Consider the following 25,249-nt stretch of genomic DNA (forward strand, 5'->3'; position numbering starts at 1 on the left):
ACCACACTTCAATTAAGAGGGTGGTGGTGAGGATGATGATGATGGTGTTGGTGATGATATTCTCTTGTCTTCTCTTCAGAGCACGGAGTTCTCTGAGACCCCGTCTCCTGACAGTGACAGTGTCAACTCTCTGGAGGGACACTCAGAACCCTCCTGGTTCAAAGACATCAAGTTTGACGACAGTGACACAGACCAGGTGGCTGACGAGAATGACTATGTCACGCCCAGTATGTATCCCAGCATGCCTTGTGACTTTAGCCCTCAGGCTAAACATTACAACAACCAGCATCATGTCTATGCCTGCTTTCTTCTTAAAGGTCCAATGCAGCCATTTTTCTCAATATCAAATCATTTCTGGGTAACAATGAAGTACCTTACTCTGATTTAAATTAAAATGGTCAAAAAGCAAGAATTTAGCTTGGACTGTCTTGGAGTGGGGAGGGGAAAACTGAACTAGCTGTTATTGGCAGAGAGGTTTGGAACTCTTTCTTATTGGTCTATTTACCACTTTATCGCCTAGTGATGTCAGCAGGCAGGCCAAAAGTTAATCCCACCAAAACAGGCAAATTTCAGGCAGTCTTTTCAAACAGCTGTTACACTAAAAGGGCATTATCATACTTTTCACAATATTAATCCAACCTCAGTAGTGTGGTAGTATAGTTGAAGTCGGAAGTTTACATACACCTTAGCCAAATACATTTAAACTCCGTTTTTTACAATTCCTGACATTTAATCCAAGTAAAAATTCCCTGTCTTAGGTCAGTTAGGATCACCACTTTATTTTAATAATGTGAAATGTCAGAATAATAGTAGAGAGAATGATTTATTTCAGCTTTTATTTCTTTCATCACATTCCCAGTGGGTCAGAAGTTTACATACACTCAATTAGTATTTGGTAGCATTGCCTTTAAATTGTTTATCTTGGGTCAAACGTTTTGAGTAGCCTTCCACAAGCTTCCCACAATATGTTGGGTGAATTTTGGCTCATTCCTCCTGACAGAGCTGGTATAACTGAGTCAGGTTTGTAGGCCTCCTTGCTCGCACACGCTTTTTCAGTTCTGCCCACATATTTTCTATAGAATTGAGGTCAGGGCTTTGTGATGGCCACTCCAATACCTTGACTTTGTTGTCCTTAAGCCATTTTGCCACAACTTTGGAAGTATGCTTGGGGTCATTGTCCATTTGGAAGACCCATTTGCGACCAAACTTTAACTTCATGACTGTCTTGAGATGTTGCTTCAATATATCCACATCATTTTCCCATCTATTTTGTGAAGTGCACCAGTCCCTCCTGCAGCAAAGCACCCCCACAACATGATGCTGCCACCCCCGTGCTTTACAGTTGGGATGTTGTTCTTCAGCTTGCAAGCCTCCCCCTTTTCCCTCCAAACATAACGATGGTCATTATGGCCAAACAGTTCTATTTTTGTTTCATCAGACCAGAGGACATTTCTCCAAAAAGTACGATATTTCTCCCCATGTGCAGTTGCAAACCGTAGTCTGTCTTTTTTATGGCGGTTTTGGAGCAGTGGCTTCTTCCTTGCTGAGCGGCCTTTCAGGTTATGTCGATATAGGACTGGTTTTACTGTGGATATAGATACTTTTGTACCTGTTTCCTCCAGCATCTTCACAAGGTCCTTTGCAGTTCTGGGATTGATTTGCACTTTTCGCACCAAAGTACGTTCATCTCTAGGAGACAGAACACGTCTCCTTCCTGAGCGGTATGACGGCTGCGTGGCCCTATGGTGTTTATACTTGCATACTATTGTTTGTACATATGAACGTGGTACCTTCAGGTGTTTTGAAATTGCTCTTAAGGATGAACCAGACTTGTGGAGGTCTCCAATTTTTTTTTCTAAAGTCTTGGCTGATTTCTTTTGATTTTCCCATGATGTCAAGCAAAGAGGCACTAAGTTTGAAGGTAGGCCTTGAAATACATCCACAGGTACACCTCCAATTGACTCAAATTATGTCAATTAGCCTATCAGAAGCATCTAAAGCGATGACTTCATTTTCTGGAATTTTCCAAGCTGTTTAAAGGCACAGTCAACTTAGTGTATGTAAACTTCTGACCCACTGGAATTGTGACACAGTGAATTATAAGTGAAATAATCTGTCTGTAAACGATTGTTGGAAAAATGACTTCTGTCATGCACACAGTAGATGTCCTAACCGACTTGCCAAAACTATAGTTTGTTAACAAGAAATGTGTGGAGTGGTTGAAAAACGAGTTTTAATGACTCCAACCTAAGTGTATGTAAACTTCCCACTCCACTGTATATAAAAGACAGGTAAATCACATTTTTGACTGCACAAGGCCATTAATATTGAGAGTAAACAATGGGTAGTTGAGTCTTTCTGTAATGTCTTTGAGATAACTCTTAGTATTTCTCTTACTACTTACTTCTTACTACAATCAATCAATCAATCAATCAATCAATCAATGCACCCCCCTCCCCCTCGTCAGACTCATCCAGCCCCAGTAAGAGGACGTCAGTCAGCAGTTTCCAGTCAGCGGTGGACAGTGACTCTGCTGCCTCCATCAATCTCAATATGGAGCAGGACAACGTCAACTTCCACATCAAGAAACCGTCCAAGTACCCCCATGTACCCCCGCACCCCAAGGAGCAGAAAGGTACGGCGCAACAAACAAACAAACACACAAACTGTCCCACCCCCATCGCTTCCACCTGAACAGGGACAGTCCTATCCCACTTCACTGGAATGATTGGTTGCTATTGTCTTGCTGAAAACAAACACCTTTTACCTAGACTTTTATTTTGATCGATTCACCTTAATCTGCTATAGCAAACAAAGAGGAACTTAACCTATTTGTTTGCTCAGCCAGTTCCCATAACAGGTATCCGTTTATGGAAGGTGGAGTTGTGTGTTAATGCGTTTTTCCTCTTTCCCTCTCCTATATCAGAGTACCTGGTCTCAGAGGATGGAGGACAGAATATCTCCATCAGTGACGCTTTCATCAAAGGTAGGAACTCCCCACTTCCTAGTTTAGTCTGGCTTCGTTATGGATATTTTTTTGCAATTGGTACACTTTTCAACTCTTGAGCAGCTGTGTATTCTTTCTATTGAACAAGCAGTTGGTACTGAACCTAATGTACTGTAGCTGTAAACCAAGCTATCTCTCTCTGTGTGCTGCAGAGTCCCTGTTTAACCGTCGTGTGGAGGAGAAAGCTAACGAGATGCTGTTCACTCCTTTGGGCTGGCACCACAGCTCCCTGGACCAGCTCAGAGAGGAGAATGGAGAGAAGGAGGCCATGGAGAGGCTACTGTGAGTACAGTCGGATAACTTTAGAGGTTTGAAAATTGCTCAAATGTTTGTCAATCGTTTTTTTTGTTCATTAAATATGTATGTGAGTACAGGAAATGCTAGGCACTAGTGAAAAGTGTGAGGTTTGGAATGTAAAGACTAGTCTCTAGCCTACTAAATTGAAGTAGAACTGGAACTGAACATATAAGTAATTCTTTAGATGAAGCAGAGATCTCTCAGTATGAGTTAATGTATGGTGTTATGTAAACATTTTTAGCTGGTGACTTAGCTGTTTTCTTTGCCCAGTATAACATGCAAACTTCTCTCCCCCTCCACAGCTCTGCCAACCACAGCCACATGATGGCGCTGCTGCAGCAGTTGCTGTACAGCGAGTCCCTGTGCCTCTCCTGGCGTGACATCATCGTTCCTGTGGTGAGGCAGGTAGTGCAGACTGTGCGGCCGGACGTTCGCAGCTGTGATGATGACATGGACATCAGACAACTGGTTCACGTCAAGAAGGTACCTATTCTGACTTGAGATCTGGTTGATTAACTCAACTTTCCTTGCAAGTCTCCATATTGATGTCAATTAACGATTTATGCAAAAGTCTGCGTTGCCTGCACTTCTTTCAACTCTGAATCAGGTCTTTGTCATTTGGCTTTACTTAGACTGCACATACTGCAGGAGTAGACTGATGAGTAATTTTAGGTGACCAGAAGGGCTGTCTTTTAACCTTCATTCTTTCTGCTTTTCTTTTAATTTATTTTTAGATTCCTGGAGGGAAGAAGTTTGACTCTGCGGTAGTGAATGGCTTTGTCTGTACCAAGAACATTGCCCACAAAAAAGTAAGTTCCCTTCTCTTATGTAACAATTACCATCTCTCCCTGTAAACACAGTCAGAAGGACGCAGTTTATTGCTTGTCTGTGAACTCAATAAAGTACAATTTGATCATATTTTAGATGAACTCGTACATCAAGAACCCCAAGATCCTGCTTCTGAAGTGTTCTATAGAGTATCTCTACAGAGAGGAGACCAAGTTCACCTGCATTGACCCCATCGTGCTTCAGGTCAGCCAGTTAGTAATTCCACATTTGCTAGCACCCATCCACAATTTCTAGAAATGAGGAAAAAGAAAATGTAATCTTTGTCAGTGTCTTTGTTACCCAGGAGCATGAGTTTCTGAAGAACTATGTTCAGCGTATAGTGGACGTGCGTCCCAACCTGGTGCTGGTGGAGAAGACCGTGTCTCGTATTGCTCAGGACATGCTGCTGGAGCACGGCATCACACTGGTTATCAACGTCAAACCGGTCAGTAGCTCTCTGTACTGCTAGTAAAATGATTAACTGGTGTTATCAATGTCAAACCAGTTGGTACTGCCCTGCCAACTCTCTAGCTCTCTGTACTAGCTAGACTAGCCTGGGTTGTGTTTCCAAACCCACCTTTTAGCAAGCTTAAGAACATCTTACTTGTGTAGCTTTTGTTTATTTGAAAGAATTTTGCAAATAGATTTGTGTTCTATCAATGTAGTTGTCGAGATCATTTACAATCATATATATTTTACACACACAGTACCAGTCAAAAGTTTGGACACATCTACTCATTCAAGGGTTTTTCTTTATTTTTACTATTTTCTACAGTGTAGAATAATAGTGAAGACATCAACACTATGAAATAACACAATATGGAATCATGTAGTAACCAAAAGAGTGTTAAACAATTGAAAAAATATTTCAGATTATTCAAAGTAGCCACCCTTTGCCTTGATGACTGACAGCTTTTCACACTCTTGGCATTCTCTCAACTAACTTCATGAGGTAGTCACCTGGAATGCATTTCAATTAACAGGTATGCCTTGTTAATTAATGGAATTTCTGTCCTTCTTAACGCGTTTGAGCCAATCAGTTGTGTTGTGACAAGGTACATTAGGGGTGGTATATACAGAAATTAGCCCTATTTGTTAAAAGACCAAGTCCATATTATGGCAAGAACAGCTCAAATAAGCGAAACGACAGTCCATCATTACTTTAAGACATGAATGTCAGTCAATATGGAACATTTCAAAACTTTGAAAGTTTCTTCAAGTGCAGTTGCAAAAACCAAGTGATATGATGAAACCTGCTCTCATGAGGACCGTCACAGGAAAGGTAGACCCAGAGTTACCATTGCAGCAGAGTATCCGTTTATTAGAGTTACCAGCCTCAGAAATTGCAGACCAAATAAATGCTTCACAGAGTTCAAATAAATGCTTCACAGAGTTCAAGTAACAGACACATCTCAACATCAACTGTTCAGAGGAGACTGCGGGAAGCAGGATTTCATGGTTGAATTGCTGCAAATAAACCACTACTGAAGGACACCAATAAGAAGAAACTTGCTTGGGCCAAGAAACACGAGCAATGGACATTAGACCAGGGGAAATCTGTCCTTTGGTCTGACTAGTCTAAATTTGAGATCACGGTGTCTTTGTGAGATGAAGAGTAGGTGAACTGGTGATCTCCGCATTTGTGGTTCCCACCGTGAAGCATGGAGGAGGAGATGTGGGGGTGCTTTGCTGGTGACACTGTGATTTATTTAGAATTAAAGGCACTCTTAGCCAGCATGGCTACCACAGCATTCTACAGCGATACGCCATCCCATCTGTTAGTCCCACTAAGCGCCTATCATTGGTTTTTCAAAAGGACAATGACCCAACACACCTCCAGGCTGTGTAAGGGCTTTTGACCTAGAAGGAGAGTGATGTAGTGCTGCATCAGATGACCTGGCCTCCACAATCACCCAACCTCAACCCAATTGAGATGGTTTAGGATGAGTTGGACCGTAAAGGAAAAGCAGCCAACAAGTGCTCAGCATGTGTGGGAACTCCTTCAAGACTCTTGGAAAACCATTCCAGGTGAAGCTGGTAGAGAGAATGCCAAGAGTGTGCAAAGCTGTCATCAAGGCAAAGGGTGGCTACTTTGAAGAATCTAAGATATATTTTGATTTGTTTAACACTTCTTTTGGTTACTACATGATTCCATATGTGTTATTTTCATAGTTTTGATGTCTTCACTTTTATTCTACAATGTACAAAAAAACTTTAATGAGTAGGTGTACCAACATTTTTGACTGGTTGTGTGTGTAATTAATAAATATATACACAAACTACCGTTCAAAAGTTTGGGATCACTTAAAAATGTCTTTGTTTAAAGAAAATTAAAAAAATAAACTTTTTTAAATAAAGGATTTGGTCCATTAAAATATCGTCAAATTGATTACAAATACAGTGTAGACATTGTTAATGTTGTAAATGACTATTGCAGCTGGAAACGGCTTATTTTTTTATGGAATATCTACATAGGCGTATAGAGGCCCATTCTCAGCAACCATCACTCCTGTGTTCCAATGGCACGTTGTGTTAGCCAGTCCAAGTTTATCATTTTAAAAGGCTAATTGATCATTAGAAAACCCTTTTTGAAATTGTTAGCACAGTTGAAAACTGTTGTTCTGATTTTAAAGAAGCAATAAAAACTGGCCTTTAGACTAGTTGAGTATCTGGAGCATCAGCATTTCTGTGTTTGATTACAGGCTCAAAATGGCCAGAAACAAAGTCCTTTCTTCTGAAACTTGTCAGTCTGTTCTTGTTCTGAGAAATGAAGGCTATTCCATGCGAGAAATTGGCAAGAAACTGATGATCACGGACAACGCTGTGTACTACTCTCTTCACAGAACAGCGCAAACTGTCTCTAACCAGAATAGAAAGAGGATTGGGAGGCCCCGGTGCACAATTGATCAAGAGGACATGTACATTAGAGTGTCTAGTTTGAGAAACAGATGCCTCACAAGTCCTCACCTGGCAGCTTCATTAAATAGTACCTGCAAAACACCAGTCTCAACGTCAACAGTGAAGAGGCGACTCCGGGATGCTGGCCTTCTAGGCAGAGTTCCTCTGTTATTGTTAGTGTCTGTTATTTTGCCCTTCTTAATCTTTTATTTTTATTGGCCAGTCTGAGATATGGCTTTTTCTTTGCAACTCTGCCTAGAAAGCCAGAATCCCGGAGTCGCCTCTTCACTGTTGACGTTGAGAAAAAACTGGTTTTGCTTTGTCATTTTAAAACGATTTAATCAATTTTAGAATAAGGTTGTAACGTAACAAAATCTAGTCAAGGGGCCTGACTACTTTCCGAATACACTATACAAGACCTCCCACTGTCACCTACCGTCAACCAATTATGTCTGTGCGGAGATATATGGAGCCCTCCACATTGTTACAAAATTTGAGGCACACGGCGATGTTGCGTATTGCAATGTGGAAAAAGTCAAGCGGTCTGAATACTTTCCGAAGGCACTATAATATGGACAGTACCAAAACAAATGATCTAATAATTCTGTCTTTTCGTGGCAAAATCTGTAGAGCTGGGATTGTTGTATCCCCCCATATATTTAACATTCTATTGGTTTCAAGAATTTAGTATAATTTACATTGAAAAACTCAGTGTTGACTCAAGCGAGCTGCCCGTTGACGCTAGCCTACCAGACGAGCTAAATGCCAGGACAACAACCTCTCCCTCAAAGTGAGCAAGACAAAGGAGCTTATCGTGGACTACAGGAAAAGGCGGGCCGAACTGGCCCCCACTAATATTTATTTAGTAAATATTTTCTTAACTCTTTCTTGAACTGGGCTTGTAAGTAAGCATTTCACAGTATGGTCTACCTACACCTGTTGTATTTGGAGCATGTGACAAATACAATTTGATATGCCAATTATTTGATGGTCCATCTGCATTCTGCCCCCTATGAACACTTAAAAAATTTACTTTTGGTGCCAGCGAGAATAACAAAGTAGTCAAGACGACTAGCTTCATTGAGCCTCTGCAATGTATATCTCACTAGGTCTGGATATTTAAGCCTCCTATATCCACTAGTTCCAATATATCCATGACTTTCTGGATTTCCTTAAGTGCATGAGGGGAATAGTTTAATGTGATTTCCTTTCCGGTCCATTGAGGTATTAAAAACCGTATTATAAACTCCCACCATAATAATACTCTTGTATTGCTTGTAGGCTTGATTTATTATTTTATTTATATTAATGAGCCAAATCAATTTATGGTCCAATAACATATTTAAAAGAATCCATCTACTATGCAGATCTGTTTTGGACAATTTGCACATTCGGATCAAAATTATTGTTAGTTAATATCATCACCTCTTTTCTTATCTGCTAAGCCATTACAATTATAACTGGCTATAATTATTTCAACATTTACCATAATGAGATACAAGTTTCAGTTCTATTTATCATAATGTTTGTAACCTTACCATTTTAAAAAGTACCATAATGATTGAGTGTCCATATAGCTGTACCATGGTATTTGCACTGCTACTGAGTAAACCTCCAATTGTTCTCCAAATAAAAATGTCCATTCTGGATGAAGAATAAAGTTTTATTCTATTCCAACCGCTAAAACCTCCCCCCATCCCAGGTTTGACTGTCGTCCCAGTGACTGGAAGACCACCCCCGTCCAGCTGCATCCTAGGGTCTTTGAGAGATGGGGACCCATCCTTTAATAAAAAGAGCAGACAGTACCACCCACAAAACAGCAGCAGATGAACTGCCAAAAGCATTTCCAACACCCTCACTCTGATTTGTATTGTATACTGTTACTTAAAGAATATACTAATACATATGCAAGATTTTAATCTGAATCTTTTTCCACAATTAACAAATAGTGTAATAATGTAGGCACTTTATATGAAAGATTAACTATAACCAGGACTGACATTACAAAAATCAAATTTTTTGTCAAACAATTGTGACTCATCCTATACTGTCCCTAAAATCATTACCCCTTAGCAACAGATGTGGGATACATACTCACACTTTCCCCACAGACAACCACAAGCTAGAATGTTGAACAGTTACTCCATCTCCGAGCCAAACTCCAAGACTTGATGTGTCAATGCATATCGAGTTGTAGCTGTTTGAGAAGGAACGCAACATTTAGCAAGAATGGGGAGATTTGTTCATGGAGCTCAGATACACCCCTCTCCCCTAAAACACACACGCTGGTCCACCGTTGTGACCATTTCCCCAAGCATCTCTGAGCAGTCAGACCTTTTATTTTGTGCCACTAGGGCCACAATAATCCCCCCCCCCCATGGGTTACTGCAGCTAGTGTTTCACTACTCTTTATGATGGTGTCTGTTGCCATGTTAGCCTGTTCTTCTGCTTAACCCGTTCAACTGTCTATTAGCCGTGCCTGCCCTCAGTCTCTCTTTCCCACCTCTGGTTCTCTGCAGCAAGTCTTAGACAGGGTGAGTCATATGACCCAGGGGGACCTGGTCATGTCTATGGACCAGCTGCTCACCAAGCCTCGACTGGGAACCTGCCAAAAGTTCTACCTACACTCCTTCCAGCTGGCCAACAGTGAGTGGAAACTACTCTGCCCTCAACATGCTGCTTTTATTGTACATCTTACATATCTACATTTTTAAATCTCTTTATCTTAGATATTGGAAGCCATTCATAACACCTATTTCACTTAAATAATCCAACACATGAAACCAACATACTGCAACCAGGTGCTTTCATTCACAACATCCTCCAGCCTAGACTAGATTTATCTACATGCTCATTCTGACTCTCCTGAGTGCCACAGCACAACTATGTAATGTGTTCTCCTCTTTCCCTTCTCTGTGACAGATGAGTTGAAGACTCTGATGTTCTTCGAGGGCTGCCCTCCTCAGCTAGGCTGTACCATAAAGCTTCGCGGGGCGTCTGAGTACGAGCTGGCCAGGGTTAAGGAGATCATCGTCCTCATGGTGAGTGTGGCCTACCACTCCCAGCTAGAGATATCCTTTCTCATGGATGAGTTCGCCATGCCTCCCAGCCTGGCCAAGACCAGCTTCCCCTGCCTCCTGGAGAGCACTACCGTCGAGGAGGAGAGCCAGGAAAATGAGACCGACCAGAGCACCATCTTCCAGGGAGGACAGACTGTGCTGGTGGATGAGGAGGAGAAGCCTTCCCTGGGGAAGTCTGTATCGGAGTCTTCCTCATCTAAAAATGTTGAGGTTGTCAAAGTTGCCAAGAACCAACTCCTGTCCTCATCCTCCCTGGTGGGCGAGGGTATGGAGTCAACAGAGGTCATGACCTCCACACCGTTGTCCAATCCCCTGGCGCCGCCACCACCCTACCTCATTGATGACCTGGAGGAGTTGACAGATGAGATTGGGCTGGAGCAGGGGGAGGAGACTGTGGGGGCGAGCGGGTCAGGGGTTCCGGGGAGGGGTGAGTCGTGGGAGGAGAGCTCTGGTTCGGAGACGGCCCCCAGGCTGTTCAGAGACCCCCTGCAGGATGACACTGGGCTGTTTGTCACAGAGCAGGTGAGGATTAAGGCTACATGCAGAAACACATTGGTTTTAATAAGAAAAAAGCATTTTTAAATCGACTTCCATTGTCCTCCAAGAGTGTCCAACAATATCCTTGTCTGTTCTGTCACCGAGCAGGTGGCCTCGACGGACGACCATCTCAAGACGCTGACGGCAGGCTTCAAACAGGAGCTGAAGGACATCATCCTGTGTGTCTCCCCCTTCATCACTTTCAGAGAGCCCTTCCTCCTCTCCCCCGCTGGCCTACGCTGCCCCAGCAGAGACTACTTTCCTCAACAGGTCTGTTTGTTAACATTCACTGTATTTATTGAAGGTTTTTCAACCTTTTTAACATTTTTTGTTGTTCAGTAATGTACAATAGAATATCAGATAATCTGTTTATGTAACCATCAATTCCTCTGTACGTCGTTGGTCATAGTGAAGATGTCTACAAAACATGGTTGTCATGCATACGCAATATGCCGTCTCATAACACTTAAGTGCTGGGCGAATGATCAATAAGATATTTTCATATTTGAGATGTAACATACTAGTTCCTCGTACAGGTGTACCTCTCCCCACTGCTAAACAAGGACTTCAAAGAACTAGACGGTCGACGTAAGCGACAACTCCTCAAAGACTCCACCCAATCAGGTGGAGGCCCTCGCCCCATCCAGGTGTTACCCTCCCACCGCCTTACCAGTGCCCGCATTGCAGAGCATCTGGGCAGCAGCCAGGACTTGGCCAAGATGCTGGCAGACTACCGTGCCCAAGGAGGCCGCCTCCGACAGGAGGAGGCAGACCCCTTCGCCCAGCCACCGGTCCGGGAGGCTCTGCCGCCCAAGCACCCCGTCAAGGCTGATTGTGAGGAGGAGAAGCCAGCGGGACAGAACGACATGACCTGGGCCTCCAAGGTGAGACATGGCCAGGTAGTTAGGACACATCACAATATAGGAGGTAGATGGCGCAGATCTCCAACAGTCTCACTGATGTATCTGTGGAGTTAAAATAACTATCTAACTTAAAATCTCCCTTAACCAATATTAGTTTACTGATCAGTGGGCTACTGATGAGAGCTCACCACTTCCCTCACTCTCCAGAGATATTAAGTCAGGGCTGAAGAGAAGTGCTTTATTGGATTGTAAAGCATTATGTGCTGTTTTTATGCTGTCATTGACCACCATTACTTATGCGTTTCAGCTGGACTGCCTGAACCCAGTGAACCATCAGAGACTCTGTGTTCTGTTCAGCAGCTCCTCAGCCCAGTCCAACAACGCCCCCAACCCCTGCGTCAGTCCTTGGTAAACCCCACTCAACCCTGGTGGTCTTCAATTCAATACTACTTTATTTATCCCCTTAGGTGCAACAGAAGTGTTGCGTACCAGCTGTGAAAGACCAGCTGACTGAACTCTGAAAGGTCAGCTATTCACAAATACTTATTTGTTGTCAACAGGATGGTCACGATGGACTTCTACGGAAAGAATGACCTCACACTAGGAATATTCCTGGAGAGATACTGTTTCAGGTGAGGGGGGAAATCTGAACCAGACAAATTGTTGTATTGAATTTACAATAAAACCTTTTACCATCCATTTGGTTGTCACTGATATGTAATAAAATATAACTCAATGAAGCACCTCTTCGTGTGTGTTTTACAGACCGTCCTATCAGTGCCCCAGTATGTTCTGTGAGACTCCCATGGTGCACCATGTGCGACGATTTGTCCATGGCAGTGGCTGTGTTCAGATCGTTCTGAAGGAGCTGGACTCTCCTGTGCCTGGATACCAACACACCATCCTCAACTACTCCTGGTGCCGTATATGCAAACAGGTACAGTAACTTTTTAATCTGCGTGTTTCCTTATCTATTCCATGACTACCCCCAGGACTGCACGTTTGCCCTATAGCTAGCACCCCTAGTTCAACAAATCAAATGCTTATCAGCCAGTTCTTGGCTAGAGCATGAAGCTGCTGTCCAGGTCTGCTTAGCTTCAATCTCTCACACAGCTTTGATCCTTGTATTCTACTCTACTATACTCTCTTCTACTCTACTTTACTCTAATATGCTCTACTCTATTCTACTCTACTATATTTTACTCTACTACTATACTATAATTTACTCTCTCCTACTCGCCTACTCTACACTCTTCTGCTCTACTATAATGTACTTTTCTCTTCTATACTTTATTTTACTCGAGAGTAGAGTAGAATACAAGGATCAAAGCTGTGAGATTGAAGCTAAGCAGACTCTATACTCTACTCTCTTCTCTACTATACTCTCTTCTACTCTAATCTTACTCTCCTACTCTAATCCTCCTCTCTTCTACTCTTTACTCTAGTCCCCTACTGTACCCTCCTACTTTACTCTACTATCATTTACTTCTACTCTATTTTATTTTACTCTCTTCTACTCTATTCTCTACAATACTCTCTTTTACTCTACTCTCCTACTGTACTATACTCCCTTACTAAAATGTACTCTTCTACTCTACTCTTCTACTCTATACTTTACTCTACTCTCCTATTCCACTGTACTATACTCCCCTACTATAATTTACTCTTCTACTCTATACTTTACTCTCCTATTCTACTCTCCTATTCTACTCTGCTACTTTACTCTATACTTTACTGTACTCTACTCTCCTACTCTTTACTCTTCAAAACTATAATTTACTCTTCTACTCTTTACTTTACTCTACTCTCTCCTACTGTACCACATTACTTTACTCTCTTCTACTCTACTATACTACAATTTACTCTACTCTATACTTTATTTTACTCTACTCTCTTCTATGCTACTCTATATTATACTTTACTCTCTTCTACTCTACTCTCCTACTGTACTATACTCCCCTACTATAATTTTCTCTTCTACTCTACTATAATTTACTCCTACTGTACTATCCTACTTTACTCTCTTCTACTCTACTCTCCTATAATTTACTTCTCTATACTTTATTTTACTCTCTCTCTACTATACTTTATATTATTTATTTACTGTACACTCTTCTACTATACTTTTCTTTACTCTCTTCGTACTCCACTAATCTTTTCTACTATATCCCTACTCTACCTTACTCTCTTCTAGTCTCCTACTCTATACTTTCTACTTTACTATAATTGACTTTATTCTCTTCTACTTTATGCTTTATTTTACTCTACTTTACTCTCCTACTATACTATAATTTACTCTTCTACTCTATACTTAACTGTACTCCTATTCTTCTACTGTACTCTTCTACTCTACTATACTATCCTACTATAATTTACTCTCTTCTACTATACCTTCCTACTCACTCCTACTCTGCTTTACTCGTCTACTATACTTTTCTTTACTCTGCTATACTCTCTTCATACTCCACTATACTCTCTTGTACTTTACTCTACTCAACTATACTCTTCTACTATACTCTCTTCATACTCCACTAGCCTATACTCTACCCCTACTCTCCTACTATACTTTACTCTTCTACTCTACTATTTTCTTTGCTACTCTATTCTACTCCTACTCCATTCTACTCTTCTATTCTATTCCTACTCTGTCACTCTTTTCTACTCTACATTACTCTCTTCTACTATATTCTCCTACTCTACTCACTTCTACTCTCTCTGTAGGTGACTCCTGTGGTGCCCCTGTCTAATGACTCATGGTCCATGTCCTTTGCTAAGTACCTGGAGCTGAGGTTCTATGGTCACCAGTATACCAGGAGGGCTAATGCTGAGCCCTGTGGCCACTCCATCCACCATGACTACCATCAGTACTTCTCCTACAACCAGATGGTGGCCTCATTCAGGTGGGAAACACAGGCCAGGGCTTTGATTTCTATCCAGCCATACATCATTTATCATTCCTACCACATCTTCAAATGACCTCTAAATACCAGAACATGAAGATCACTATAGTTGTTAGTGTAGTAAAATGTATATGTCCATCATGCCATTGTAATTGTCTAACCACCAGCTACATCTCAGTGAGACTGCTAGAGGTCTGCCTCCCTCCTCCTAAGATCTTCATCAGGAACCAGGGGCCCTCCAAGGGCCGGATGCAGCAGGACCTCAAGGACTTCTCACAGAAGTAACTGGTCTACCTGTTGTCTGTCTACCATGACCTTAACTTGCCTGATCCCAGATCTGTTTGTTCTGCATAGCCGACTCCTATGGTTATTGTCCTCTGACAATAACCATAGTAGTTGGCAAGATCGCACAAACAGATCTGGGACCAGGCTAAGAGTCTGAATAATCTATTTCTAACCAGGCCTTTTCCATTCTGTCCCTCTCTTCCCTCTTGTCAGGGTGACTCAGGTGTACCTGGCCATAGATGACCGCCTCACCTCTCTGAAGACGGACACCTTCAGCAAGACACGCGAGCAGAAGATGGAGGACCTGTTTGCACAGAAAGATGTAGGTTCTTCCTCCAAAGGGTAGGACCACTGTGTATAGTATGTACAGCGCAGTGGAGGCTGGTGTCGCTTTACGTCGGAGGACGGGCTCATTGGAATGGCTGGAATGGAACGGTATCAAACACATGTTTTCCATCCGTTTTGTTTGTGTGCGTGTTCAGATGGAGGAGGCAGATCTGCATAGCTGGATAGAGAAGCTGCAGGCTCGTCTCCAGGCCTGTGGTAGTGACTCCCCCCAGCAGCTCCAGACTGTACTGGAATCGGTGGTAGTGAAGAAACAGAGCCTGTGTGAAACACTGCAGTCCTGGAACAGCAGGTGAGAACCATAGAAATCAGAATGAATAGAGAGGGCTTGGACACTCTAACCCTGCCTATGGACTGGTACACTCGCAATGTCTGCCTGGTATTGTGATGCAAAAATGTCCATGGTATTTTGGAATGTTCTATCAACTGATGTGGGATTGCCTTGGTAATGCAGAATGTTCATTCAAATGATGCTAACTGATGTGGCTCATGCAATTGAATGTCTTTTTTGTAATGTCAGTTGATTTGACTCAACAAATCACAGCACAGATTGAAGGGTAAACTTCTTGCTTTTACTTCCCGGCATGGGTACTCTCAAAATGGCTGCCAGCCCACCCATTATGCCATCATTGACTTGGAGATGGCCCTTTCTATTCATTCTTATTTCTATGGTGAGAATACTGACTTCAGAGCAGCTTTTAATGTTTAAACTTTTAGGGGCGGTTTCCTAGACACAGATGAAGCCTAGTCTTTGACTAAGAAGTACTTTTAATGGATGAATCTCTTCATCTGTGTCCATAAAATTGGACCTTAGGGCTGAATTCTAACTTGGGATCAGACTTTCACATCAGAATCTATTTTATTAGTCACATGCTTGGTAAACAACAGGTGTTTTCCAAGTAGACTAACAGTGAAAAGCTTACTGACGGACCCTTCTCAACAATGCCGAGAGAGAAGAAAAGAGAGATGATTGATGTCAGTGGGAGATCTTTCTGAGAATGGATTTGTTGACCCATGTAACCTCCAGGCTGCAGGACCTGTTCCAGCAGGAGAAGGGCAAGAAGCGTCTGTCTGTCCCAGCCAGCCCTGGGAGACACCGACAGACAGACGACAGCAAGGTCAGTGCAACAGATTCCTGATAGAATTCAGATGATTGGAAGTGCTTAGTATATGATAAGCACTTAGTCTACCAGATCGTAAGGAATGTGAAGTTGTTTCTTTTGTTTGACAGCCAAGTGCTCTGGAGTCCTCTCCACGCAACCCCTCCCCTTTAGTACAACATGTTGACAAAGGTAAGGGGATTGGTTCAGCTTTCAGTCAGAATGCTATACTACTCTCATTGGTAGACTGTAGTTGATGGGCGTGTCTGTTATTTGATGGACAGAGGATCGTCACCTCACTGCCATGCCCTCAAGCTGGGGGTCGTCATTGCTAGCATTACCGTCACCAGGGGAACCAGGCTCAGAACCCCTCTCTTCTGGACCCTGCTTCCCTGACCAGGATTCCGTCAGCATCCCAGAGGGTGAACATACACACACAACCCCCCACATTAGCTTCCTATTCTTTCTCTAGATCTACAGTGCGTATCTAAATACAGACCACTCCTGTCCTTAAATTCATTCTCGTTGTCTCCTAGATGTGTTTGATGGACACCTGTTGGGCTCCAATGACAGCCAGGTGAAAGAGAAGTCCACCATGAAGGCCATTCTAGCCAACCTGATGCCAGGCAACAGTTACAACTCCATCCCATTCCCATTGTGTGTACATTATGACTATCTCTGAATAGGCTTTTAGCCTGTAGTATAAATTGTTGAATGATCAGCCAAATAAGATAGAATTTGATATAAATGCCCATACTATATTGAGCCCTGTTCATTTTCTTACTTTGTTGTAATGTTTAGCTTGAATCCTAGTGTTGACTGGAAAAAATCATCAATATCTCAGGTGACACATACTGCTGGTGTGCCCTTGAGCAAGGCACTTAACCTCTAACCTGCTCCAGGGCACTGCACTGCGGATGACCCTGTGCTGCCGTGTTGTGTGTCGGGACTGGGCACTGTGAAAGCCCAAATCAAAAATATCCTAATATAATGGATCAATAAAGTGTATTGTACTGTTTACTATTGTCTTTTGTTCGTCAGTGAACCAGACAAGCATTATCTGATGTATGAGCATGAGAGAGTGCCCATCGCCGTGTGTGAGAGAGAACCCAGCTCCATCATCTCATTCGCTCTCAGGTAACAGCTCCTGTCCAACTCTTCTCCAGTCTCTTCACATGCCTGACATTTCTGTTCAAAGTTTTTGTTGTTTTAATGATATTTGAATGACCTCTGCCCAACCTCTAGCTGTAAGGAGTATAAGAGTGCTCTGGATGAACTGTGGAAGACAGGAGGCGAGGACACCACCCTGTCCACCAGGTACACCACACTGCTCCTGCAGATGTCAACTGTGTGTGTGTGTGTGTGTGTGTGTGTCACCTGATGTATAATCTTGTCTGTGCAGCTCTGGAGAGAGCCGGGTCAAGAACAGCCCAGCCAAGCCCAACGAGACCGCCTCCTCCCAGATGGGTCTGGGCCGCAGCAGCATGGACTCTGACCCTCTTAGTGAGTAGTGGACAAGGTCTCAAGGTCAAGGGGCAACATGAGAGGGGCGGTACTAGAAAATCAGTTTAACTCTCTTCTGATGTACAGTCGTGGCCAAAAGTTTTGAGAATGACACAAATATTAATTTCCACAAAGTTTGCTGCTTCAGGGTCTTTAGATATTTTTGTCAGATGTTACTATGGAATACTGAAGTATAATTACAAGCATTTCATACGTGTCAAAGGCTTTTATTGACAATTACATGAAGTTGATGCAAAGAGTCAATATTTGCAGTGTTGACCCTTTTTCAAGACCTCTGCAATCCGCCTTGGCATGCTGTCAATTAACTTCTGGGCCACATCCTGACTGATGGCAGCCCATTCTTACATAATCAATGCTTGGAGTTGATCAGAATTTGTGGGTTTTTGTTTGTTCACCCGCCTCTTGAGGATTGACCACAAGTTCTCAATGGGATAAAGGTCTGGGGAGTTTCCTGGCCACGGACCCAAAATATCGATGTTTTGTTCCCCGAGCCACTTAGTTATCACTTTTGCCTTATGGCAAGGTGCTCCATCATGCTGGAAAAGGCATTGTTCGTCACCAAACTGTTCCTGGATGGTTGGGAGAAGTTGCTCTCAGAGGATGTGTTGGTACCATTCTTTATTCATGGCTGTGCTCTTAGGCAAAATTGTGAGTCAGCCCACTGCCTTGGCTGAGAAGCAACCCTACACATGAACGGTCTCAGGATGCTTTACTGTTGGCATGACACAGGACTGATGGTAGCGCTCACCTTGTCTTCTCCGCACAAGCTTTTTTCCGGATGCCCCAAACAATCGGAAAGGGGAGTTATCAGAGAAAATGACTTTACCCCAGTCCTCAGCAGTCAAATCCCTGTTCCTTTTGCAGAATATCAGTCTGTCTCTGTTTTTCCTGGAGAGAAGTAGCTTCTTTGCTACCCTTCTTGACACCAGGCCATCCTCCAAAAGTCTTCGCCTCACTGTGCGTGCAGATGGTGCCCCGATCCCACAGCTGAATCAACTTTAGGAGACGGTCCTAGCGCTTGCTGGACTTTCTTGGGTGCCCTGAAGCCGCCTTCACAACAATTGAACCGCTCTCCTTGAAGTTCTTGATCCAATAAATGGTTGTACCTAAATCAATCTTACTGGCAGCAATATCCTTGCCTGTGAAGCCCTTTTTGTGCAAAGCAATGATGATGGCATGTGTTTCCTTGCAGGTAACCATGGTTGACAGAGGAAGAACCATGATTCCAAGCACCACCCTCCTTTGAAGCTTCCAGTCTGTTATTCGAACTCAATCAGCATGACAGAGTGATATCCAGCCTTGTCCTCGTCAACACTCACACCTGTGTTAACGAGAGAATCACTGACATGATGTCAGCTGGTCCTTTTGTGGCAGGGCTGAAATGTAGTGGAAATGTTTTGGGGGGGATTCAGTTCATTTGCATGGCAAAGAGGGACTTCACTCTTCATAACATTCTGGAGTATATGGAAATTGCCATCATACAAACTGAGGCAGCAGACTTTGTGAAAATTAATATTTGTGTCATTCTCAAAACTTTTGGCCACGACTGTAGTATGTAATGTTTCTGGAGTTCCTAGCATGTTTTTCTTTTGCTCTGAACAGAAGATGCAGACATAGGAGACAACCATAAAAAGTCAACAGGAAACCCTCATATTGAATTACGTGAGTAAATGCATTTCTCATTGGATTTCCCTTTGGAATGGCATCACCTCTTAGCCTGCAAACTTCCTCTCAATAACAAGCATAAGGCCTAGTCAGTAACCCATCTCATTCTGTCCCCTCTCTCTCTCTCTCCTGCAGAGTTCTCTGATGCCAATGCTAAGTTCTACTGTAGGATCTACTATGCTGAGGAGTTCCACAAGATGAGAGCGGAGATAATGGAGAGTACGGAGGATGACTTTGTTCGCTCGCTGTCCCACTGTGTCAACTGGCAGGCCCGTGGTGGCAAGTCTGGGGCCGTCTTCTATGCCACCGAAGGTGACCGGCAACACCAGAGCCATATTGTTTTATTTTTAACTTCTATTTACCAGGAAGTCCCATTTTGAGGTCAAGAGACGCCTTTTAAATATGTCTGTTGTACCTCACTGTGTATCTTTACCCTCCCTCCCTCCCTCAGATGACCGATTCATCCTGAAGCAGATGCCCAGACTAGAGGTTCAGTCCTTCCTGGACTTTGCCCCTCACTACTTCACCTACATCACTGGAGCCGTGCAGCAGAAGGTAAACTACGCTAACTACAGTACCCCCAGCTAACTACAGTACCCCCAGCTAACTACAGTACGCTAACCATCTGGCTTCAGGTCTAGCACAAATATAGTTAAATTAACTTAAATAGATGCACTATATACGAAAGTATGTGGACACTTATTTAATTTAGTGGATTCGGCTATTTCAGCCATACCCGTTGCTGACAGGTGTATAAAATCGAGCACACAGCCTTCCAATCTCCATAGACAAACACTGGCAGTAGAATGGCCTTACTGAAGAGCTCAGTGACTTTCAACATGGCACCGTCATAGGATGCCACCTTTCCAACAAGTCAGTTTGTCAAATTTCTGCCCTGTTAGAACTGCTCCGGTCAAATGTATGTGCTGTTATTGTGAAGTGGAAACATCTAGGAACAACAACAGCTCAGCCGCGAAGTGGTAGGCCATACAAGCTCACAGAACAGGACCGCTGAGTGCTGAAGCTCGTAGCACATAAAAATCGTCTGTCCTCAGTTGCAACACTCACTACCGAGTTCCAAACTGCCTCTGGAAGCAATGTCAGCACAAGAGCAGTTCGTCGGGAGCTTCATGAAATTGGTTTCCATGGCCGAGCCGCCGTGCACAAGTCTAAGATTGCCAAGCGTCGGCTGGAGTGGTGTAAAGCTTGCCGCCATTGGAGCAGTCGAAACGTGTTCTCTGGAGTGATGAATCACGCTTGATCATCTGGCAGTCTGACGAATGAATCTGGGTTTGGCAGATGCCAGGAGAACGCTACCTGCCCCAATGCATAGTGCCAACTGTAAAATTTGCTGGAGGAGGAATAATGGTCTGGGGTTGTTTTTCATGGTTTGAGCTAGGCCCCTTAGTTCCAGTGAAGGGAAATCTTAATGCTACAGCATACAATGACATTCTAGACAATTCTGTGCTTTCAACTTTGTGGCAACAGTTTGCGGAAGGCCCTTTCCTGTTTCAGCATGACAATGCCCCCGTGCACAAAGCGAGGGGATCGGTGTGGAAGAACTTGACTGGCCTGCACAGAGCCCTGACCTCAACCCCATCGAACACCTTTGGGATGAATTGGAACGCAGACTGCGAGCCAGGCCTAATCACCCAACATCATTGCCCAACCTCAAATGGTCTTGTGGCTGAATGGAAGTAAATCCCCGCAGCAATGTTCCAACATCTAGTGGAATGCCTTCCCAGAAGAGTGGAGGCTGTTATAGCAGCAAAGGGGGGACCAACTCCATGTTAATGCTCATGATTTTGGAATGAGATGTTTTACGAGCAGGTGTCTACATACTTTTGGTCATGTAATGTATATATGGAGTTGGACCTATGTTTGCTGTGTATGGCCTTGCTTTTTAAGTAATACATTTTATAAAGATAATTCATTTAATGTGAGGAAATTCAATTTTATATTGATAGATTTCTTAGTTCTATGACATTGTATATGCAGGGCTCCCTTGAAAAATAAAAGCTGGTCTCAATGTTGTCTCACAGATAAAATGTCAATGAGCTGTGTTCTTGTCGTTGTGTGATGGATGGATGGTTATTGCAACACATTCCTATCCTAAACCCAGTCTGTCCCACAGCGGCCCACTGCCCTGGCTAAGATCCTGGGTGTGTACCGGATCGGCTACAAGAACTCCCAGAACAACTCTGAGAAGAAACTGGACCTTCTTGTCATGGAGAACCTGTTCTATGGCAGGAAGATGGCCCAGGTGTTCGACCTCAAGGGTTCTCTGAGGAACCGCAACGTCAAGACCGAGTCTGGGAAGGAGAGCTGTGAGGTGAGCATGGCGCTAGTCTAGCAGGGCTGGGCCATGGGTTCGATTCCCACATACAAAATAAATGTATGCAATCACTGTAATGTAAGTTGCTTTGTTTTATGTATGTGTTGTTTTAACCAGATACAGTGCATTAAGGAAGTATTCAGACCCCTATCCTTTTTCCACATTCTTACGTTACAGCCTTATTGTAATATTTATTAAATACATTGAGGAAAACAATCTACACACAATACCCCATAATGACAAAGCAAAAACAGGTTTTTTGAAAATGAATAAAAAATGTAAAACAAATACCCTTTGCGATGAAATTGAGCTCAGGTGCATCCTGTTTCCATTGATCATTGAGGTGTTTCTACAACTTGATTGATTGGCCATGATTTGTTCATTGAGAACACATTCTCTTTTGCAATAACAACCTTTGGATAAAAGCATGAGCTAAATGGCATCATTCTATATTAGGTGGTTCTGCTGGATGAGAACCTACTGAAGCTGGTCCATGACAACCCTATGTACATAAGAGCCCACTGCAAGGCCATCCTTAGGGCTGCTATCCACAGTGATGCCTGCTTCCTGTCTAGTCACCTGATCATAGACTACTCTCTGCTGGTTGGACGAGACGACGCCACAGACGAGCTGGTGGTGGGAATCATAGGTGAGGGAAAAGCTTTATCTTTTTCAAATGTATTTTCATTGGCTATAACGTTGATCATTGTGATACAAACTGTTTACTGGTGTTTATAGAAAATCATTTCTCCATGCATGCTGCTTCAAAAAGGCATTTGGGTGACATTGTACTTTGCTATATTTGTAAAACAAACATTCCTCCCATTGTTTCAGATTACATACGGACGTTCACATGGGATAAGAAGCTGGAGATGGTGGTGAAATCCACAGGGATCCTGGGAGGGCAAGGTAATTCATCTGACATTAACACCTCCTTCCCCCTACATTAGTCCTTGAAGTCTATTTTAAGATTGTGCCCTTTTCATGTTTAGCTTTGATCTCTAGTAATTAGTTAATTGTATAAAGACCTTTTTGATTTCTTCCTGTAAATGAAAAACGCTATACAAATAAAATGTATTATAAACGTTTTGTGTCTCGCACACAGGTAAGATGCCCACGGTGGTCTCTCCAGAGCTGTACCGAGCCCGTTTCTGTGAGGCTATGGACAAATACTTTCTCATGGTGCCTGACCACTGGACAGGGCTGGGGGTCAACTGCTGAACTGTTCCACCAGGGAGCTAGCCTGAGTCCCAGACCTGTTTGTTGTCTAGCCAATTCCTATGTCATTTTCACAGCATAAATGGGTCTGGGACTCAGGCTACCAGGGAGCTGCTATCTACAGAACACAACATGGGCATCAGTCACCAAGGCGGAGAGGAGACCGCAATGCAGAAAAAGCCTTATCCCAATAGGGAACCATAAAAGCACACTGGATTGATGAAGTAAAGTAACAGAGGAAGATTAGTGTCTTTTTTTGTTGATGAAATGCAAAGAATGGCCAGCTTGTACGACTCAATTATTCCATAATAATCATCATAGAATCTTCCACAGGTAGACCTAGAGCTGGGTAAACTTTTATCATAAATTAGACAAGTGACTATGCATGACTGAAGACAGAGTTTTTCCTGACCTGGAAAGAAACTCTTGTCCCTAATGACATATTTCCCTGAGGGAAGAGATTATTTTGAAGTGCCAAGATTTCCAACTGTTTCACAAGATCACTGAGATGGACCAAGTAAGATTATTTGTGCTTAGTTTGAACAAACAAATTGATGTAAATGTACAGAGCTGATGTAATTAAAGATTATTAACTGATTTCACAAGGGTTTAAACCTTAGTGTCAGATGTTTTTGTTGGCCTCCTGTCTTGTAAGTCTACATAGATTTGATGGTAGAATGTCATTGTTCATCACTACATGTAGAGTAAATTATTTGACCGGTATATTGACTCCTTACACACTTAAATACAAATCAAATCATTTTGTAGCATTCTGGTGTGTGACAAAACTGCAAATTTTAAAGTGGCCATTTTATTTTTCGGTCACAACTTGCAGACTTGTTTACGTGCTGCTGTGCGTTTTGTTGCCAATGACTACTTCACGGTTTTTACTTTTTAAATACCGTATATCTTTAGTTTTTCCCTCAACTTTTTTCATTCAACTTTTTCACCCCGGAGGTTTTATCTGGACATGGTTCGTCAGGACTTCAAACAGCCGAAGCTAAGTAACATTAACATGATGCCTTCTAATTGCAGTCGTTGTACTTATAATATACAGGAGAACGATCGCCTTACGGCGAGGATAACTGTGCTGCAAGCCCAGCTTCAGACGCAATCGTTAGGCAAGGGCAATTTCAGTGTAGGAAAGGATGAAACAGCGTCTGTGCCACCAGTAAGTACAGATAGTAACGTTAGTATAAACCCCCTCGCACGGTCCCCGCAGCCGGACGCTGTGGGAATGCTCAACCGGTGTCGCTCATTCAGCCGACAAACTTTCAACCGGTTCTCCCCATTAAGCGAGTCGGAGGCCGAAACTTCTCTGGTCTCTGCTCCTCCCGTTATGTGGTCTGAGACGCCGAAGCCTCCCACCGTTAGCTCTGACACATTGAAAACCCGAGTCATTGGCGACTCCATTACCCGCAGTATTAGACTTAAAACGAATCATCCAGCGATCATACACTGTTTACCAGCGGGCAGGGCTACCGACGTTAAGGCTAATCTGAAGCTGGTGCTGGCTAAAGCTAAAACTGGCGAGTGTAGAGAGATATTGTTATCGACGTCGGCACCAACGATGTTAGGATGAAACAGTCAGAGGTCACCAAGCGCAACATAGCTTCAGCGTGTAAATCAGCTAGAAAGATGTGTCGGCATCGAGTAATTGTCTCTGGCCCCCTCCCAGTTAGGGGGAGTGATGAGCTCTACAGCAGAGTCTCACAACTCAATCGCTGGTTGAAAACTGTTTTCTGCCCCTCCCAAAATATAGAATTTGTAGATAATTGGCCCTCTTTCTGGGACTCACCCACAAACAGGACCAAGCCTGGCCTGTTGAGGAGTGACAGACTCCATCCTAGCTGTAGGGGTGCTCTCATCTTTATCTACGAACATAGACAGGGCTCTAACTCCACAATGATATAGGGTGCAGGCCAGGCAGCAGGGTGCAGGCCAGGCAGCAGGGTGCAGGCCAGCTTAGTGGAGTCTGCCACTAGCACAGTCAGTGTAGTCAGCTCAGCTATCCCCATTGAGACCGTGTCTGTGCCTCAACCTAGGTTGGGAAAAACTAAACATGGCGGTGTTCGCTTTAGTAATCTCACTAGAATAAAGACCTCCTCCATTCCTGCCATTATTGAAAGAGATTGTGATACCTCACATCTCAAAATAGGGCTACTTAATGTTAGATCCCTCACTTCAAAGGCAGTTATAGTCAATGAACTAATCACTGATAATAATCTTGATGTGATTGGCCTGACTGAAACATGGCTTAAGCCTGATGAATTTACTTTGTTAAATGAGGCCTCACCTCCTAGTTACACTAGTGACCATATCCCCGCGCATCCCGCAAAGGCGGAGGTGTTGCTAACATTTACGATA

General features: G+C 43.2%; 1 protein-coding gene across 8 annotated transcripts in view; it reads left to right on the forward strand.

Annotated features, from left to right (window-relative positions):
• LOC100380630 (1-phosphatidylinositol 3-phosphate 5-kinase) overlaps positions 1 to 23,484 on the forward strand; it is a 54,319-nt gene extending 30,835 nt beyond the window's left edge. For 3 of the 8 annotated variants that reach the window (XM_014165290.2, XM_014165291.2, XM_014165293.2), the window contains 33 exons: positions 80 to 227; positions 2,468 to 2,635; positions 2,927 to 2,986; positions 3,160 to 3,289; positions 3,607 to 3,787; positions 4,039 to 4,113; positions 4,229 to 4,336; positions 4,437 to 4,577; positions 9,550 to 9,676; positions 9,953 to 10,632; positions 10,756 to 10,917; positions 11,184 to 11,531; positions 11,818 to 11,918; positions 12,071 to 12,142; positions 12,276 to 12,447; positions 14,232 to 14,410; positions 14,578 to 14,691; positions 14,909 to 15,017; positions 15,178 to 15,332; positions 16,068 to 16,158; positions 16,272 to 16,332; positions 16,425 to 16,562; positions 16,677 to 16,797; positions 17,182 to 17,277; positions 17,386 to 17,457; positions 17,543 to 17,643; positions 19,267 to 19,326; positions 19,465 to 19,641; positions 19,781 to 19,884; positions 21,464 to 21,661; positions 22,121 to 22,313; positions 22,499 to 22,573; positions 22,770 to 23,484. In XM_014165290.2, coding sequence (XP_014020765.1) covers positions 80 to 227; positions 2,468 to 2,635; positions 2,927 to 2,986; positions 3,160 to 3,289; positions 3,607 to 3,787; positions 4,039 to 4,113; positions 4,229 to 4,336; positions 4,437 to 4,577; positions 9,550 to 9,676; positions 9,953 to 10,632; positions 10,756 to 10,917; positions 11,184 to 11,531; positions 11,818 to 11,918; positions 12,071 to 12,142; positions 12,276 to 12,447; positions 14,232 to 14,410; positions 14,578 to 14,691; positions 14,909 to 15,017; positions 15,178 to 15,332; positions 16,068 to 16,158; positions 16,272 to 16,332; positions 16,425 to 16,562; positions 16,677 to 16,797; positions 17,182 to 17,277; positions 17,386 to 17,457; positions 17,543 to 17,643; positions 19,267 to 19,326; positions 19,465 to 19,641; positions 19,781 to 19,884; positions 21,464 to 21,661; positions 22,121 to 22,313; positions 22,499 to 22,573; positions 22,770 to 22,885 — 4,833 coding nt within the window. In that variant the 3' untranslated portion in view covers positions 22,886 to 23,484. Of the gene's footprint in view, positions 1 to 79; positions 228 to 2,467; positions 2,636 to 2,926; positions 2,987 to 3,159; positions 3,290 to 3,606; positions 3,788 to 4,038; positions 4,114 to 4,228; positions 4,337 to 4,436; positions 4,578 to 8,732; positions 9,419 to 9,549; positions 9,677 to 9,952; positions 10,633 to 10,755; positions 10,918 to 11,183; positions 11,532 to 11,817; positions 11,919 to 12,070; positions 12,143 to 12,275; positions 12,448 to 12,819; positions 13,301 to 13,704; positions 14,077 to 14,231; positions 14,411 to 14,577; positions 14,692 to 14,908; positions 15,018 to 15,177; positions 15,333 to 16,067; positions 16,159 to 16,271; positions 16,333 to 16,424; positions 16,563 to 16,676; positions 16,798 to 17,181; positions 17,278 to 17,385; positions 17,458 to 17,542; positions 17,644 to 18,856; positions 18,891 to 19,266; positions 19,327 to 19,464; positions 19,642 to 19,780; positions 19,885 to 21,463; positions 21,662 to 22,120; positions 22,314 to 22,498; positions 22,574 to 22,769 lie in introns of those variants that run through there. The other 5 variants (XM_014165294.2, XM_014165296.2, XM_014165295.2 and 2 more) reach the window with 5 other exon arrangements.
• The last annotated feature ends 1,765 nt before the right edge of the window (positions 23,485 to 25,249 follow it).

This window comes from Salmo salar, chromosome ssa21, assembly GCF_905237065.1.
Source record: "Salmo salar chromosome ssa21, Ssal_v3.1, whole genome shotgun sequence".
NCBI classification, from domain to species: Eukaryota; Metazoa; Chordata; class Actinopteri; order Salmoniformes; family Salmonidae; genus Salmo; species Salmo salar.